Genomic DNA, 17,205 nt, shown 5'->3' with positions numbered 1-17,205 from the left:
TGCGTGAGGAGATTCCCAGGAGTGATGGGGTCCGGGAAGGCTCCCTGGAGTTCTCCTTCCATCCCTGGGTTATTCCGGAAAGAAGGAGTGGCCCGGGATGAGTGGGAACAGGGGGGAGTTAATGGATGAACTCCCTGATGTTTGGCCGCTCCAGGACCGATGGCCTTTGGAAAAGGAATTAACCAGCGGGACTGGGAGAAGCTGAGGATAAACCTGGAGCGAGGGATTGGGACTGGGATGCTGATATCCTGGATTCTGTTATCCCTGGATGCAGATATCCCTGGATGCTGATATCCCTGAGTGCTGTTATCCCTGAGTGCTGTTATCCCTGGATACTGGTTTTCCCTGGATCCCGATATCCCTGGATGTAGATATCCTGGATGCTGATATCCCTGGATGCTGTTATCCCTGGATACTGTTTTTCCCTGGATACTGATAGCCTGGATGCTGTTATCCCTGGACACTGGTTTTCCCTGGATGCTGTTATCCCTGGATATTTTGAACCCCTTTGGATCCCAAGGCCCATCCTTCCCCCAAAACCCACCCTCACATCCAGACCCTTCCCTGACCTGCCCAGGAGGAATATTGCCCGGAAGGAGCCGGGATTGCTCCCTTTTCCCCGGATTCCGGGCTTTTTTAGCGGGAAGCAGGCGGTGCCCCCTGCCCTCTGCAGTCCCAGTCGGAAGCGGGGCTCTGTTCCTTTATTTGCTCATTTCAGGTGATTTCCTGCTCCAGCCATGCTTGGGATTGGCATTCCTGGCATTCCGGCTGGGCATTCCTGGCATTCCGGCTGGGACGGGCTCTGAAATCGCAGCTTCTCCGTGTGCCGGCAGCTGGAATCGCCTCTCTTTGCTCTGCCTTCCGCTGGGTTTTTGGGGGTGGTTTTTGGGGTTGGGTTGTGCTCAAAAAGCCCCCAAACCGAAATGAAACCGTTCCTAATGCTGCCCCTCGGATGTCCCCAGGGCGTTGGAAATGCAAGGAATGTGGGGAATTCCAAATTCCTGCCGAATTCCTTCCTTACGAATTCCTTACGAATTCCTTCCTTCCTTACGAATTCCTTCCTTCTGAATTCCTTCCTTCCTTCCTTCCTTCCTTCCTTCCTTCCGAATTCCTTCCTTCCTTCCTTCCTTCTGAATTCCTTCCGAATTCCTTCCTTCCTTCCGAATTCCTTCCAAATTCCTTCCTTCCGAATTCCTTCCAAATTCCTTCCTTCCGTCTTCCCTTCCTCCCTTCCGAATTCCTTCCCTCTTTCTTTCCTTCCTTCCTTCCTTCCTTCCAAATTCCTCCCTCCCTCCCTTCCTTCCTTCCCTTCTTCCTTCCAACTTCCTTCTGACTTCCTTCCCTCCTTCCATTCCTTTTTGCCCTTGAATTCTCTCCTCAGGAGCTTCTCTCCTTTTGCTCCAAGCTTTCCCTTCCTCTTCCACCATTCCAGCTCCAGACCTGGATCTGGTTTGGTTTGGGATGGGATTTTGAGGCTGGAATTGCACTGCTGGGGATGGGGAAGGAGTAAACCCAGAGTAACCGCACCAGCGTCTCATCCTCCAGCCTTTGGTTGCCCAAGGACTTGCAGAGTCATGGGAATGATGGCCTTGGAGGGATTTTTCTTCCTGCTGAACTTCCCATCCCTTCCCATGAAATTCCCATGGATTTTCCGCTGTAGCTTGAGCTGGGGAGGAGGAATAGTGGAGTAACCTCTGGATCTGGGTGAAGGTGGATGAAGGACAATCCTCTGTCCTTAGAACCTTTCCTGTCATCTCCTTGATAGCTCCTCTGGCCATTAGCTCGACTTTGAGGCTTGACATCCCATAATTAGCCCCATCTGACCCTAATCCCGGAGCAAACGCTTCCAGCTGTTCCCTCAGAACAGCACCGCTGCTGGGTGTGGGAAATGCAGGAACAAACTGGGAAATACTGGGAATGCTGGGCCCTGCCTCTCCCAGTGACGGGAGCTCCTGGCCGGACATGCTCCCACAAATCCGAACGTCCCGGCTCCTTTGTGTTCCCCGTGAGCAGCACTGGACGGTTCTGATGCCGTCCTCGGATTCTGGGAATGCCTTTGTCCAGGGAGATCCGGGTCAGAGCTTTGCAATTCCTTGAAAATTCCGTGAAATGACAAATCTGGTCCCTTTGCTTTTTGAGGGACGCTGGGTTGTCCTTCCTGCCGGGGCTCCATGGCCTCTGCGCCTCCGCCTGGAATGTCTGGAGGTCAGCGGGACAATCCCGAGGCGGCTGCGCCACACGGAACATGAGGCACCCGCGTGCCAGCCCGGCTCCGAGCTTTGCCAGCTCCTGAACCTCCCACTCCCCTTCGCGAGGAACATTGGGAAGGAGCCAGGCCCGGGCTCTGGGCTGCGCTGCCTTGTCCGCGTGTGACATCTCGTGTCGGGCTTTGGAGCTCCTCCTGGCCCAGGAATCGCCGCTGGCTCCGCTCAGGGATTTTCCAAGGTCGCCATCTCCAAACCCTGCTTGTCCTGGGCTGAGTCCCCAGCGAGGGATTCTGCTCCAAGGGCTGGAGCCAGGCTGGGAGAGCTGGGAATGTTCACCTGGGGAACGGAGGGATCCAGGGACAGCTCAGAGCCCCTTCCAGGGCCTAAAGGGGCTCCAGGAGATCTGGAGAGGGACTGGGAACCAAGGCATGGAGGGACAGGACACAGGGAATGGCTTCCCACTGCCAGAGGGCAGGGATAGATGGGATATTGGGAAGGAATTGTTCCCTCTGAGGCCCTGGCACAGAATTCCCGGAGAAGCTGTGGCTGCCCCATCCCTGACAGTGTCCAAGGCCAGGCTGGACAGGGCTTGGAGCAGCCTGTGACAGTGGAAGGTGTCGGGGTTGGAATGGGATGATCCATAAGGTCCCTTCCGTCCCTAACCATCCCTTGACTCTGTGATTTTATCCCAGTGATTGTCCTGGGCTCCTGCTGCATCCCTGATTCAGTGAATCCAAACTGGGATTCAGTGAATCCAAACTGGGATTCAGCAAATCCAAACTGGGATTCAGCAAATCCAAACTGGGATTCAGCGGGAGAAGCTGCTGGGGCTCCTCCAAGGGCAAGGCCCGCCAAAGCAGCGACCGCCTCCGACTGCAAATCCCTTCTCCAGCACTAAAATCCAGCTCTGTGAAGCCAGGGAAGAGCTTCCCGGGCTGCAGCGCCGCGGTGACGTCTGTCCGCGTTATCGCCCGGTGCCGGCAGCGGGAGCAGCCAGCCTTGGCTTGTTCCGACAGCTTTGTGTCCTTATCTCGCTGCAGAAGGGCCGAGATTGAATTCCCCTCCCGCGGGTGTTCCATCCGCAGCCACCCAGCCCCGGCAGCCGCACCCTTTCCTCGCCTTCCCCTTGGAATCGTTTTGTCCCTTTAAGGCAGGATTTACTCCCGACGTGGCTGATCCACGCGCGGCTCCCGCGGCGCTCCCGCTCCGTGCGCCTGCCGGGAGCTCATTTCCATGCTCGGGATGATCGCTCTCGCCCGGCCCCGGCTGCCATTCGGGGGCTGTCAAGGAGAAAATTAACGTGGCCGAGGGCCAGGGATGGTTCACGGCCGAGCGCGCCGGGGTCGGAGGTGTGGACGGGAAGGCGGGATGGGTTTCTCAGTGGGAGGCGGGAGGAGCAGGTGATGCCAGGCAGCTCCAGCTTGGGATCATCCCAGGAGCTGGGGAAAAGCTGGGAAAAACCATCCAGAGCTTGGGCACTCCCCACCTGCTCTGCTTGGAACAGAAATTTGGGAGAGCTGGGATCGATTTATTTGAACTCTGTGAATTCCTGCTTGGTCACATCGGAGCTTCCCAGGGATCCAAAGGGATCCAAAGGGAGCTGCTGCTCCGTGCTCCTCTCCTTGGTGCTGCCCCGGGTGAACGCACGGGCTCGGAGCGTCACCAAATCCCAAATGCTTTGGGTTGGGAGGGACCTTAAATCCCATCCCATTCCAACCCCGACACCTTCCACTATCCCAGGTTGCTCCGAGCCCTGTCCAACCTTTCCTTGGACGCTTGCAGGGATGGGGAATCCACAGAGGAGCCCTGTCAGAAGGGACAACAAAGCAAAACCACGGAGGGGTTGTGAAGGATTTTTCCCCTCCTGCTCCTTCTCGCTCCTTTTTAACCAGCAGCGTTACTGAAGAGTCCTGGCACAGAATTCCCAGAGAAGCTGTGGCTGCCCCTGGATCCCTGGAAGTGTCCAAGGCCAGGCTGGAGCAGCCTGGGACAGGGAAGGTGTCCCTGCCCATGGATAAGGACATTCCAAGGTCCTTCCCAGCCCCAGCCATGCTGCGGTTCCCTGGTGAGGGATCGCTGAGTTTATCATCCCGGAGCCCATTGGAAAAAAGACGGATTGTGGCTGCCTCACATGCTCGGTGACTCATCCCAAATCCCAGTCTCTCGGGTTGGATATTCCATCCACCACCTCTGGAGAAGCCTCAAGAGCCAAAACCTCCCAAACGCTTGGAATTGTGATGGATTTGGGGGTGAGGAGCAGACTCATTTCCCTGTCCCCGTCTCTCCTGACGCCCCAGGGCCACACGGATGGCAGCACTCGGTTAAATCCTCACAGAAATTACGGAATTCACTCCTGGATGTTTCATTTTGCTCCATTTGGAGGCCGAGATCCGTCAGCTCTGCCTTTTCCTGGCGCTGCCGTGGGAGTTTCCCGTCTCCCGGCGCAGCTGGGTTGGGGCAGGGCCGGGTGGTCATTAAGGAAATGTCGCTTCCATCATTAAGGGATCAATGAGATGGAATCTCCCCATCTGGAATCTCTGGGATGGGTCTCACCTGCAGACCCGGCCTTTAAAAAGGGTAACTTTTCATTATTTTCTTTTTTTTTTGTTTTTTTCCAAAAATGCCGTTTCGGTGCCGTGGTTTCTTCCCTGGTTTTTATTTCTCCGGCCGAGACGTCAGATCAGCCCTGTCAGAGAGGTTCTGCATCTCTCTGCATTCCCATCAAATCCAGGGTTTAAGTGGAGCAGGGATTTTTTGGGAGGCTGGAGTCCGATTCCAGGGATATCCGAGGTTTTCTGCCCACAGATCGGGGTTCAGAAATAATCCCACCTCGGATCTCCAAGGCCGCCGGTGTTTCGCAGTTGTTGAGCTGATGAACAACACCCAGACTTCAAAAAACCCCTTTTCTATCACAGATTTGTGATTTCAAATTAACCCAGCTGCGGGATCGTGGCTGCTCGGGGCCGCGCCGTGACAGCAGCTCACTGCCAGACACAGGGGCTGTGAAAACAGTAATTTAAAATCTCCGAGAAGCATTCCAGGCAGGAAAGGAGAGAAAAAAAAACCCAAATCCCAACTTGCATTTGACATTAAAAACCAGAGGCTTTTGGGGGCCGATTCCTCCTGCAGGTCCAACAAGCAGCAGAGCACAGGGGTCGGGCACAGCCAGGGGTCACCTCTGCTGCTCATTTCTCCCGGCCGGAGGAAGGATTCTCGTTCTGGAATCGTCGTTGCGTGATCCCGCGGCTCCGAGGCGCTGCTGGGAGCGGTTGTGCGAGCGCAGCAAGACGTGGCTAAATCCCAGCTCTGACGGCGGCCCTGATGAGCTCTCGGTGGCTGCTGCGGCCGAGGGAAGTCGTGGAACATTCCCATGCCTGGATTTAATCCCTCCGGAGAATATCGGTCACACGGGAGAGAGTGGCTCTGTGGGGAAAAGCTTCGGTGCTTTTAACTGGGAAGTTAAAAAAAAAATACCAGAAATGGCTTCCAATGCTCTGATTTAAAGCAGATTCCGTGACGTTAAACGGGTTTTAATTATCTTTTAAAAAAATAATATCGGATTCCTCTTTCCTACTCAGAGGGTCGGGAGGCCCTGAGGTTGCCCAGAGAAGCTGTGGCTGCCCCTGGATCCCTGGAAGGGTCCAAGGCCAGGTTGGACAGGGCTTGGAGCAACTTGGGACAGTGGGAGGTGTCCCTGCCCATGGAAGAGGGATGGAACTGGGTGAACTTCAAGGTGCCTCCCAACCCAAACCATTCCACGATACTGAGAAACATTTCCCAAAACCAAGGATTTTTATCTCCTCAATACCTTCGGGAGCTCCTAGAAAATGCGTTGCCAGTTCCCCAATTGAAAATGAAAATCTTTGCTGTAGGGATCGTTCCTTGGTTTCTTAAACTCCCAACTTTTCTGGGATTGCTCCAAAGTGCCCAGGTTTTCTCAGCGGTGTTAAAAAGTGGGAATCTTCCCCGTTTCCTTGGTGCTGATAAGGCAGGTTTTCCCCGTTGTTACCGTTCCTGGCGGGGGATTTGTTGGGATTCACATGAAACAGCCTCGTGTTTTCCCTGGAGATGAATCCCAGCTTTGTGAGAAGTGTAAATGCCAGAGCAAACTCACGGAAGATCGTGGATGGAGCTGCTGCGCATTCCCAACTCCAATTCCCAAACACAGCACACAAGAAAATCTTCCCTCTTCCTGTTTTCCTACCATTTCCATGGATTGAGAGCTTGGATTTGACCCTCCAGCTCATAAACAGGTCCTGTCGCCTTGAGGAGCGAGGTCTTGCTCCGAAACAAAGCCCGGAATTTCCACAAGCGTCGGCTTCGCTTTGAAGTCAAGGCTTGGGACGCCAGTGGGATCCACAACGAGCCGCTGGTGTGCCAGCCGGGAAGCGTCACCGTGAGCTCGGTGCAGAGCAAAGCCAGGATTTTCACAAAGCCCTAAAACGTCTCAGGTTGTGTTTCCTCGCTCTCGGTGACGTCGAACTCCAAAGTCACCAACCCAGGGCTCGCGTGAGGCTGAAACGTCCCCTTTGTGTCCCCTCGGTGATGTCCTTCGAGTCCTCCTGGGTGCTGGGAGGCCAGGGAGGTTCTCCCGGAGCTCCTGGTTTCCTGCTTGGCCTTGCTGGTTGAAAACGGGGAAGTTTCTGCTCTGTCCCGTGGCTCCTGCGCTCCTCCCGCCTGGCTCGGTGCCATCCGTGTCCATGGAATGCCAAAGCTTTTGTCGCTTCCTTCTCCGTTGCGCCTTCTCCATAAAAAGTGTAATTCCAGCTGCGGCAGAGCCTTGCCCTCGTACGGCACCAACACGGCCCCCCGCTGGTACCAAGAGAAGCAGCTGTGGCCATCCTGAATCCCTGTGGTCATCCCAAATTCCCAAAGCCATCCCAAATTCCCGTGGCTGGCTCGAGACTCGCCGCTCATTCTGGGTGAAATCCGTAGCATTTTGGTGAATGCGGCATCGCCCTTCCATGGAACCCCAGGATGGTTTGGGTGGGAAGGGAGCTGAAATCCCATCCAGTTCCCTAGGCAGGGACACCTCCCGTTATCCCAGGGTGCTCCAAGTCCCGTCCAGCCTGGCCTGGAACATTTCCAGGGATGAGGAAGCCACAGATTTCTCTGGAAAAACTGCTTCCTGTCCTGCTGGCTGATCCTTTTCCCAGCACCCTCGAAGGACAATCCTACTCACCAGAGATCCTACAGATGATCCAGGTGTCCACCTGGGCTGTCCAGGCTCCCTTTTCCACAGGCAAAGTGCTGATCCAGGTGGTTACTCCCAAAAAAACCCCTGGAAAACCACAGCTGGCACCTCAGCGGGTTGAAGCATTGAGCAAAGTTCAGCCGGCTGAGGGTGCAGGTTATCCCTGGAATATTTGGAGGAGGGAAGGAAGCAGGATGCGCCCGCACTCCGCATCCCGGGAGAAGATTCCTGTCGTTGCCAAGAAAGACGCGGAGATGAAGTCCCTCGTGTGTCTCCGCGAGTCTCTGCCGTGGAAATTTTATCAACTCTTAGCAGGTCGTTAATGATGCTGAAAACAATCTCATTTTCACTCAGTTCCGTGCCTAGCGAGCCGTGGGAAGGGATCGTGGAGGATACTCGGATGCCGTGTCGGTGTTCAGGGCTGAGTCAGAGCTGGGGATTTATGGATTTGGGGATTTATGGCCGGGGGCCGTGCCTGTCCCTCGGGGCCACCACTGTGTTTATCCCTGGTTCTTGAGCCGCTTCTCTCTGTCCCCTGCTCCAGACAGGCTTCAAAAATGTATTGAATTAATTCTGGGATGCAAAGTCCAGGGTTTTGGGGGTTGTCAGCAGCTTTCGGCACGATTCAGATGCTCCCAAAAGGTGATTAAAGCCACTCTTGTCACAGGACGCGTCACCTGATGATTGTGGTGAGGGGACGCTTCCAAAAAGCCTCCCCTGGCTCCTGGCCATGGGTTTCCATCCAGGCAGGTGGGATCAGAGCCCCTGTCCTTCAGCTGGATCTGGATCCGGATGAATCCTGCTCTGCCAAGCTCAGCCTGAGCTCCCTCAGGGTGGGGTACGGAATATTTACCGTTGAATCCCTGTCCTAAAGCTGCAGGATGAGGAATTCAGCCAGTTCCGGCTTGGGAAGCCCAGCTTTTGGTCTCACTCCTCCAGTCGTGCGGGATAATTCTTTTGGGATATTTTCAGAAGGATTTCTTTTCCCTGGAACGCACGGGGGGTGTGACTTGGAGCAGCGGGAAGGATTCTGCCTGCACAGGTCCCACCGGCTCTGGGGCGTGTTTGGGGTAAATCAGAGCGGCAAAAATTTGGGAAGAGATCCCATTCTGGGGAGACCTTCCAGGTGTGCTCCATGACCTGGGCAGTCTGAGGTGCTTCTCCAGCTCTGGCCTCTGGAATCGCTCCCTCCATGGGGATGCAGGTCCCGGTTTCCCACAGGGTCACAGCCTCCTTCAGGCATCCCCAGGGAAAAACATTTTGTGGATGAAGGGCCAGGATGACGATGGAGACACTCGGAACCCCGGGACACATCGGTGTCAGTGATGGCTTGAACCCAAAGAGGAAGACCTGGCACTCAATTAACACCTCTTGAGAGCTCTGGGATTCATGGAAGTGACAGGAGATGTGTCTTTCAAACCCCTCACTTTTTCCCAGGGATAAAGGGGAAAGGGGAATTGTTAAAGGACTCTGATGGAGGTGGTTTTAAAACCATCACTTGAATTTTTTGGTTGCCCTTCAGCTTCCAGAGGGTTGTCCTGCAGCTTGAGGTGTCGCTGGCCCTTTTATCCGGGTCGGTTGGGGTTGTGGATTATTTTCCAGTGCCAAAATCCGCGTCAGACCCCAACTTCTCTGCTGATGGACCCGAGGATGTTTTTTAGGCAACATCGTGATTAAGGTGGTGGTTTGCTTCAGCTCAGAGGTCCCAACCCTTCCAGGCAGGGATTGGGAAAATGGGGCTGGATGTGTTTGCGGTGGACGTGGGATTTTCCTTGGTTTCAGGTGCCAGAAGTGGAGTGAATTTGGGTCCCTTTGGGGTGTTCTTGGTCCAGGCTCTGCTGTGAGGTCACAGGGGCTTTGCCGCTGCTTAGAAGGGAATTTGCTCAGGTGTTCCTCAGTTTGGGGTTCTTTGTGGTTTTCCAAGCTCTTCCCAGCTTCTGGAATTGGGGGGGGGGGGGGGGGGCACGAGGACATTTCAGGTCTGGGTTTCGGGTGCCTCTTCCATTCCTGAGATTGATCCAGTGCTCTGTTGGAGTCACAGGATGAACCCAAGAGTGGTTTGGGTTGGAAGGGACTTCAAAGATGATCCAAGTCCAACCCCTGCCATGGGCAGGGACACAGGGATGCTGGATGGGAATTTACTGGGCTCTTAAACCTTTCAGGAACTACTGGAACGTGGCTTTAGGAAATAGCTGGGGGTCATCTTAACCAAACCTGTCCGAGCAGCCATGGGCGAGGGCAGGAAGGGTTACCAGGGTCATTCCCTGCCTGTTCCAGCCAATTCCTGGAGAGCCCAGGAGCTTCCAGGAAGGCTGGAGAGGGATTAAAGAGGAGAGCTGGAGAGCCAAGTCCTCTCCATCCTGTGCCACCGATGATCCCAAATCCCTCCTCCCTCCCCGATGAGTAATGGCCGCACCTGTGAGGGATTAGCTGTGGTGAGGGGAAGGACGCGGAGCGGGACCTGTCCCGTGGGCACGGACACCACGGGGCCTCCAAGAGAGAGAGAGAGGAAGGCCAGGGAAGAGGCTCTGGGAGAATGTTCGGAGCCGTCCTGCTCGAGGAGGAAATTGGATTGCGCCCACTTGAGCACCTGGAGCGGAGCTGAGCTCATTCCCGGGAGCTGCCGGAATGGGTCCGGGGGGTTGTAGGGCCCTTCAGTTCCCGGTAATGATCCCGCAGCTGCGCCGCCTCCTCTCCAGCCCGGCCTCGGGCTTTCACAATTCCCATTTCTCCGCCGTTCCCGTGCTGGTTCCTCTCCCTCTTGGAGCTCACGGCCTTTCCAAGACAAAGGACGTGGGGCACAGTCCAGGGTAGATGGAGCAGCTGCAGCTCCTGCCTGAACAACACCGTAATTAGTTCAGATGCTAACGAGTAAACGCCCCCACTCTGGAGAGCCGAGCTCCTTCCAGCACCATTCCTCCATGGAAGTGCCTGTCCTGCCCAGGCCTGGCTTTTCTGGATTAAACCTTGTCGTTCTCCTCCTCGCAGGTGTCGGCACCCGGAATTACTACCGCAAGATCGGCTACGAGCTGGAAGGGCCCTACATGGTGAAAAGGCTGGAATGATGCTCCCGGAGATCCTCGCCCCACCCGCGGCCAGGAAGAACAGGAAGGAGACGGCGCTTCTCCCGGGAGTGACGCTTATCCTAGGAATGAAGCCCAGGGATTGCCAAGGACTCGCTTCTGCCATGAGTTGGATTTGGTGATCCCAGTGGTCCCTCCCAATTCCAGGGTTTTATGAGCTAGGGCATCCATCTCCTCTGGGGTCATCCCGTTCCCCCCGGAGAGCTTGGGGATGCTCCAGGTGTCTCGGCACCCGTGTTAATCCCGCTGCATCCTCAGGATGGGCTCCTATGGTTGCAGTTGAGGGATGGAAGTTCAGGATTTGGGGACCCTTCGGAGCGGCCTGGTGGGAAAACCACAACTTCCAGCTTTTATTGGCTCTACATGAGAATGGGGCGCGGTTTTTCTGGACGCAAATAAATTCTGTGCTTATTTATTTACACCGGGCTCGGCTGCTTCTGTCCATCCCAGGCAATCCCAAGTTTGATCCCTTCCCAGGAGGAAACCTGAAGGTGAGGATTGGAAGGCAGGACCTTGCTGGCAGTAGGAATCGAGATTAAAACTCCCGTTGTCCCTCTGAGGTGACACAACCAGGGAGCAGCCGAGGCGGGAAGGGAGCTCCAAGCTCTCCACTCCAGGCAGGAGCTTGGGATGGAGATGGAGATGGGATGGTTGGGATGGAGATCCCTGGGTATCTCCAGGGATGGTGTCCACGCCACCATCCTCTCACCCCAGCAGGGAGCGGGGCTGCTCCGGCACCGCCTGCCCGTGGGAGATCCCTCCCGGCGCTTCCCAACTCTCCATCCCTGGTTTTGGGGAGGGTTTGGTCTCTGTCTCTCCCAGCATGGAGGAGAAGGTGGATTCTGTAGATCCACAGATTCTCCTCATGGATCTTCTCGGAGATGGGGGTGAAGTTCTATCAGGAAACTTCCATCAGGAAAAATCCATTCCATTTTCCAATTAAAGCTTCTTAGCAGCACCTTCCTCACCTCTGCCCAGCCCGGGGCAGGTGGGTGTCCTCTGACATCCACGATTCCGGAGTTTCGGAAGCCACATTCCCGGAGCTGCGCCTGCTTGACTTGGCCGAAGCAGCAGCAAGCGCCCGGAGCTCCGACCTTTTCCACCTCGTTGTTGTTTTTAATAGGATTTCAATCAAAAGTGGAGCTGAAATCCAGCGGGGACGGGGACATTTCGGGAATAAATGACTCTGTCAGGAGCCTTCAGAAGCTTTGCCGGCGGCAAGGGCTCGGACACGCGTGGATAACCGGGAAGAGGAGGAGGAGGAAATTCCATGAGGAAGGCTCTCGGTGATCCGTGGCTGCTCCAGAGCAGCGCCAGAGACAGCGAAATATCCAGGGAGAAAGTGGTGATGATCCAAGGAGAACTGGTGTCCCTGTGGGGAGGGAGAAACCCCCACGGCGCCGAGCGTGGCCGTGTGGGATTTAAAGCCGGACGGCGGCGAGTCGCGATTTGCTGGAGTGGGTTTTTCCATCCTCTGGAAAAAGGGGCATGCTCAGCTGCTGACCCCACAAAAGCAGAGGATGAGGGGATGCGATTTCTGCACGGAATCGGGGAAATTTTCTGGAAAATTTGTTGCCTGTCGCCGCAGACACAATTACGGATCCCGCTGACGTCAGAGCTGTGACAGCCCGGCCTGTTATTTTTTCCCCGCCGTGCGTCTGGGAGCTCGGCCCTCCGGCAAAAAGCGGGAAGTATTGGATCCGTTCCCTGTTTCATTTTGTCTGAAGCCGACGCGCTCGGAGCTGACCGGCAGCTTTGTCAAGGAATGAAGCTGTTTTTTCCTGGGGGTTTATTTTTAGCTTCCCGTTGGCGAGCTCGTTCCGGGCTCGTTCCGTGCTGCGCCGGCTCAGCTGCTGCGAAGCTCTCCGGGCTTGTCTGCACAGGCTCGGGGAGCTTTGGGAGTTGTAGCGGGTTGAGTTCGAAACCGGGCGGAAACACCAATTAAATGTAGTGGTTTTGATTCAAAATATCCATTATTTACTTATTTTTCTTCTGTGAGATAAGAATTAGGAGAAAAGCAAAGCAGGCACAAACCTTAAACAGTTGCAGTACAATGAAAGAGCTTTATTACTAACAGAATTAAAAGTAAAGAGAAAACAACAAAACAAAATTAAAGTAAATTCCCCCCCCCCCCCCCCCTCTTTCCAGCACTTCTCTCCTTTTATCCAGCTCACACAAGGGATAACAGAACATGGGATGTTAGTCAGTGTTGCAGTTCTTGAAAAAGTCTTTTCTCTTATGCTTAAGGAAGAAAAGGTTTTCCTTCAGTTGCACATGGTTCCCAAACTGCCACCAACAGCACACCCGCCCGGAAACAAACAGTCTGCTGTGTGTAGAACATCTCTCCCATGAAGAATTTCACAGTTCATTCATACTACAAAACATGGGCCATCACATGGGGTTATTCATCTTTTTAAGGATAAGTTCTTTTGGCCTGCACACAGAGGCTTTTCTTCACCACAAGTCTCTAACAGCCGCTTACTACTTCTGTATAGCCTGGCATAGGCACTCTTCACAATCTTCACAGGCACACGAGGATACTCCATCCCCCCATGTTCTTCAAATGGATTAAAGAGACAAACAGTTTGTGGTATTACGGTTTCTTACCACGGCATGCAAGAAGGTTTCTTTTAAGCTGCGCGCCAGAATCGCGGCACCGCCCTCTTTTCTCCTGTCGCCATTTCCAGCTCCGTCTCACGTGACTCACTTTTCTTTCTCTCTGACTCTGAAGCCTCCACGTTGAAGAGTGTTCTTGTTCGGGCTTTACGGTGGGGAAAGCCTCGCTCCCTCTGTGCTGCTGGCTGCGTGGTGTCCTCTTCAGTTCAGCACGGAGTGTGCTGGCTGCAGACAGGAGGCTCTGCCGGCTCCCGCTGGCTCCGCCGGCTCCGCATGGAGAGGAGAGGGACCCGCCTGTCCCCAGAAGCCGCGCTGGATGGGTTTAGCTGTGAGCAGTCCATGGCTGGTTTGAGCTGCCTGCGGCTCTGGGACAGTTCCCCCCAGCGACCCAGGGTCCGTGCCGTGGTGCTGAGAAAGGGGGAAAGGGGCAGTGGCCCCGGCCCGGCCCAGCGGGGCCGGGAGGCTCGGAGCCCCCCCACCTTCCAGCAGGCGAGCTCCGACCAAAAATGGGAAGTCCCGCCTTTCTGTGTGGTTTAAATATGTAAATTGTGAGAAGCGTAATTGGTCTTAAAGACTGTCCATCAACTCAGGGTCAACCCAACACAGGAGTGGGATGGATTCCTTTGGATATCCAGGCAGCTGAGTTGTTCCCAGTGTTCTGCTTGCTGGGATTGGGATAGGGAGAGCAGGGCTGGAAAACCTTTTCCATGAAAAAACTGGGGGGGAATTTCCCATTTAAAGCTCCCCTGGGACAACTCGAGGCCTTTTCCTCGTCCTGCGCAGGAGCCGCTCCGAGGGATTTTCCACCTGTTCTTTCCAGGAGATTTTGGGTGGTTATTGAGGGGGATTTTTGCTCCGTGAGAACAAGAATTCCTACCCTTAGGAATTCCTACCCATAGGATATCAGCCCGGAGCTGCTGAGAGCCAAATTCCAGCCCCTCCTTCTCCCTGTGGGATGGAACACAGTTGGTTGCTCAGCCAGGACCTCCCACAACTCTTCAAAACGTCAACAAAGCCAAGAAAACCCCAATTCGTCCCAAAAAATCATGGGCTCAGCCAATCCCAAGCCTGTGGAAGTGAAACCTGGAGCTGGGAACGCCCCAAATTTCCATGGTAAAGGTTGGAATAGAGAAAAATGGGGGAAGGGGTGCAGAAAAAAAGGGTGAATTTCCCAGAAATTCCAACCAGCACCAGGCAGGCTCCCAGGAGAGGTCAGGAATCCAAGGAAGTGCAAGGTGGTGGGAATCTGATCTTCTCCCGAGGATCCAGCCCATTCTCCCAGCTGGAATTCCGGGTGTCTCCCTCGCTGGGGTCCTTCATGCAGCAGCGGCGGCAGCGGGAGCTGCTCCTGCTTCCCGTGCAATAAATCCTCGCTCCAGGGGCCTGGGGAAGCTGCGGGAAAAGGGGAATTCTCATGGAGAGCCTGGTTTTAAATCTCAGAGAATTCCCAATCCAGCTCCTGAAGAGGAGTTAGGAATCGGTGCTTTGGGAAAACACCGAGGGACGACGGCACAGCTCGGACAAGGAAATCCTTGGGATCATCTCCAGCCCTTTTCCAAACGGGATAGAATGGATTCGGTGCCTTTAAACTTCTGCAGCAGCCACTTGGCTTTGAATTTTCCCTCCTTTTCCCGGTTTTTTTGGTAATTGTGGGAAAACTGAGGCCTCTGAAGAAGCTGTGGCTGCCTCTGGATCCCTGGCAGTGTCCAAGGAAAGGCTGGAGCAGCCTGGGATCATCGGGGGAGGTGCCGGCCTTGGAATGGGATGGGATTGAAGCTGCGTGGATCCCAGCCAAAGCATTCCGGGATTGTGGGATGCAGGAGGCTCCGAATCCATGGCCAGGGGTTTTTCTGGAAGTCGGGGATGGGAAAGGGAAGGGAGAGCCTTCCTGGAGTGCCGAGATTCCCAGGGAAGGGCCTGGAGGCCGGAATTCCTTCCCGCAGAGGAGTCGGGATGGGGCTGGATCCAATGGCAGGCTGGGAGAGGCGGGAATGGAGGGATTTCCCTGGGAAAGGGGAGCTCGGGCTGGGATCTTGGGAAGGAATTCCCGGCTGCGCTGGAATTCCCAGGGAATGCCCGGATCCCTGGCAGTGCCCAAGGAAAGGCTGGAGCAGCCTGGGATCATCGGGGGAGGTGCCGGGGATGGAATGGGATGGGATTGAAGGTCCCTTCCCACCCAAACCAGCCTGGAATTCTGGGATCAAGGATACTCAGAATGCATCCACAGGGATTTTTATGGGATTTGGGGGATATAAAAGGGAGGAAAAGGGAAGGGAGACCCATCCTGAAGTCCTGAGATTCCCAGTGAACCCCCTTATTCCCAAAACTCCTCAGAGAGGAGTCGGAATGGGGCTGGATCCAATGCCAGGCTGGGAGAGCCGGGAATGTCCGGCTGGGTCAGGGAAGAATCCAGGGAATCCTCGAAGCCGCTTCCTGAGCCTGAAGGGGCTCCAGGAGAGCTGGGATTTGGGAAAGGGCTGGAGGGGCAGGAGGCAGGGAATGGCTTCCCAGTGGGAAAGGGGAGCTTGGGGTGGGATCTTGGGAAGGAATTCCTGGCTGGGAGACGGGTGAGGGGCTGGCACAGGTGGCACCAGGGTCAGCAACCTCCTCCTTCCAGAGCTGGGAATTTCTTTAGATCCCAAAAAAACCCCGATTCCAGCAGCTGGAGGAGCACTGGCTCTGTGTGTTTGACACGGAAAAACCCTTCTGGGATGTGCTGGGAATTCCGATTCATGGATCTGCTCAGGAATGATTTGGGGGCAACACTTAATTTCCAAGAGGAACGGAATTGATGGAGCGGATCCCGCCAGGATTTCATCTTTCCCTGGATAAATCCAGCCCCTGGATCTCTGTGAGTGATGGAAAAACCCCAAGGGGTCAGAGGCATCCTTAATCCCAAGGAATCCCCGTCACCACACGGACAGCTCCGGAATTTCGGGAAGCTCCAAGGCGCGGTGGGGAGAAAAAAACACGGAAAAAGGGAAAACTTCCCAGAAGAAGCAGGAAAAAGCTTCACCTCCACCTCGGAATTCCAGGAATCACGGAGCCACATTCCTTTCTTCAGGAGAGGTGGGACTGGGGATAAAATCACAGAGTTACATCCCGAGTTGCCGGGAATCTGGGAAAAACGGGATGTCAAAGCCCAGGTACCCACCTGCAGCACCGTTCCCTTCCCAAAACGTGGAATTCCGGGAGCGGCTCCCGCTGGGAAACGCCGTCCTCGAGTCCCCGAGGCTGTGGCTGTCACCGAGGCGACATTTGGGATTCGGGATGAGGAAGGACAGCAGCTGGAAGAGAAACCGCCTCCAAAATCCATCCTTTCCCAGGCTTCCCATGCCCCGTTCCCAGGGCTTGGTCAAACTTCCCTGGAATGTTTTTCTCTCCCGTTTCATCCCGTTCCCTTCAGCCTTCGGGAGTTGTTTTCCGGGAGCTCCGGGCAGCAGCTCCGGGATTCTTTACCTGGGAATCGTTCCCTTTGGTTACAGGGCACTGTTGCATCCCGAGGAGTTGGAGGAAGGAATGGGAATTAAAAACCACTTTTTTGGGGAAAAAAAAAAGGGGGGGGAAAAAGAGGTGTCACGGATGATTCCGAGGAGATGTTCGGTATTCCTGAACTTCCTAGTAAAAAAAAAAATCATGTAAAAATCCAATGTTTTATTCATTTGTGGAGTTTGAAGGAATTGAAAGACAGGGAGAGGCTAAAAATAGCCGGGAGCTGGGAGGGAACGAGCCCAGCACGGCGGGAAAAGGAGGAAGAGGAGGAAGAGGAGGAAGAGGAGGAAGAGGAGGAAGAGGAGGAAGAGGAGGAAGAGGAGGAAGAGGAGGAAGAGGAGGAAGAGGAGGAAGAGGAGGAAGAGGAGGAAGAGGAGGAAGAGGAGGAAACAGCCATTCCTGAGGCCTGGAACTCGCTCGTGTGGGTGGGGAAAGGGTGTGAAATCCCAACATTCCAGAAAAACGGGGCTGGAATGGGGTGCAGGGAGCCCTGGAGAGCAGCGGGATGGTTCGGGGTGGATAAAGGGTGGGGGGTGGGAATTCAGGATGGGGAAGTGAGGAGGGGAACACCGGGCACGGATCCTGCCGTGGTGCCCAGAATTCCAGGATCGGT

General features: G+C 55.0%; 1 protein-coding gene across 2 annotated transcripts in view; it reads left to right on the top strand.

Moving 5' to 3' along the window:
• The window catches only part of ELP3 (elongator acetyltransferase complex subunit 3), a 74,797-nt gene extending 63,894 nt beyond the window's left edge, over positions 1 to 10,903 (top strand). For both annotated transcript variants that reach the window (XM_032103566.1, XM_032103565.1), the window contains one exon: positions 10,390 to 10,903. In XM_032103566.1, coding sequence (XP_031959457.1) covers positions 10,390 to 10,606 — 217 coding nt within the window. In that variant the 3' untranslated portion in view covers positions 10,607 to 10,903. The remainder of the gene's footprint in view (positions 1 to 10,389) is intronic.
• The last annotated feature ends 6,302 nt before the right edge of the window (positions 10,904 to 17,205 follow it).

Source organism: Corvus moneduloides, chromosome 3 (genome assembly GCF_009650955.1).
Source record: "Corvus moneduloides isolate bCorMon1 chromosome 3, bCorMon1.pri, whole genome shotgun sequence".
In the NCBI taxonomy this organism is placed as follows: Eukaryota; Metazoa; Chordata; class Aves; order Passeriformes; family Corvidae; genus Corvus; species Corvus moneduloides.
This window is presented reverse-complemented; position numbering and strand designations above follow the sequence as displayed.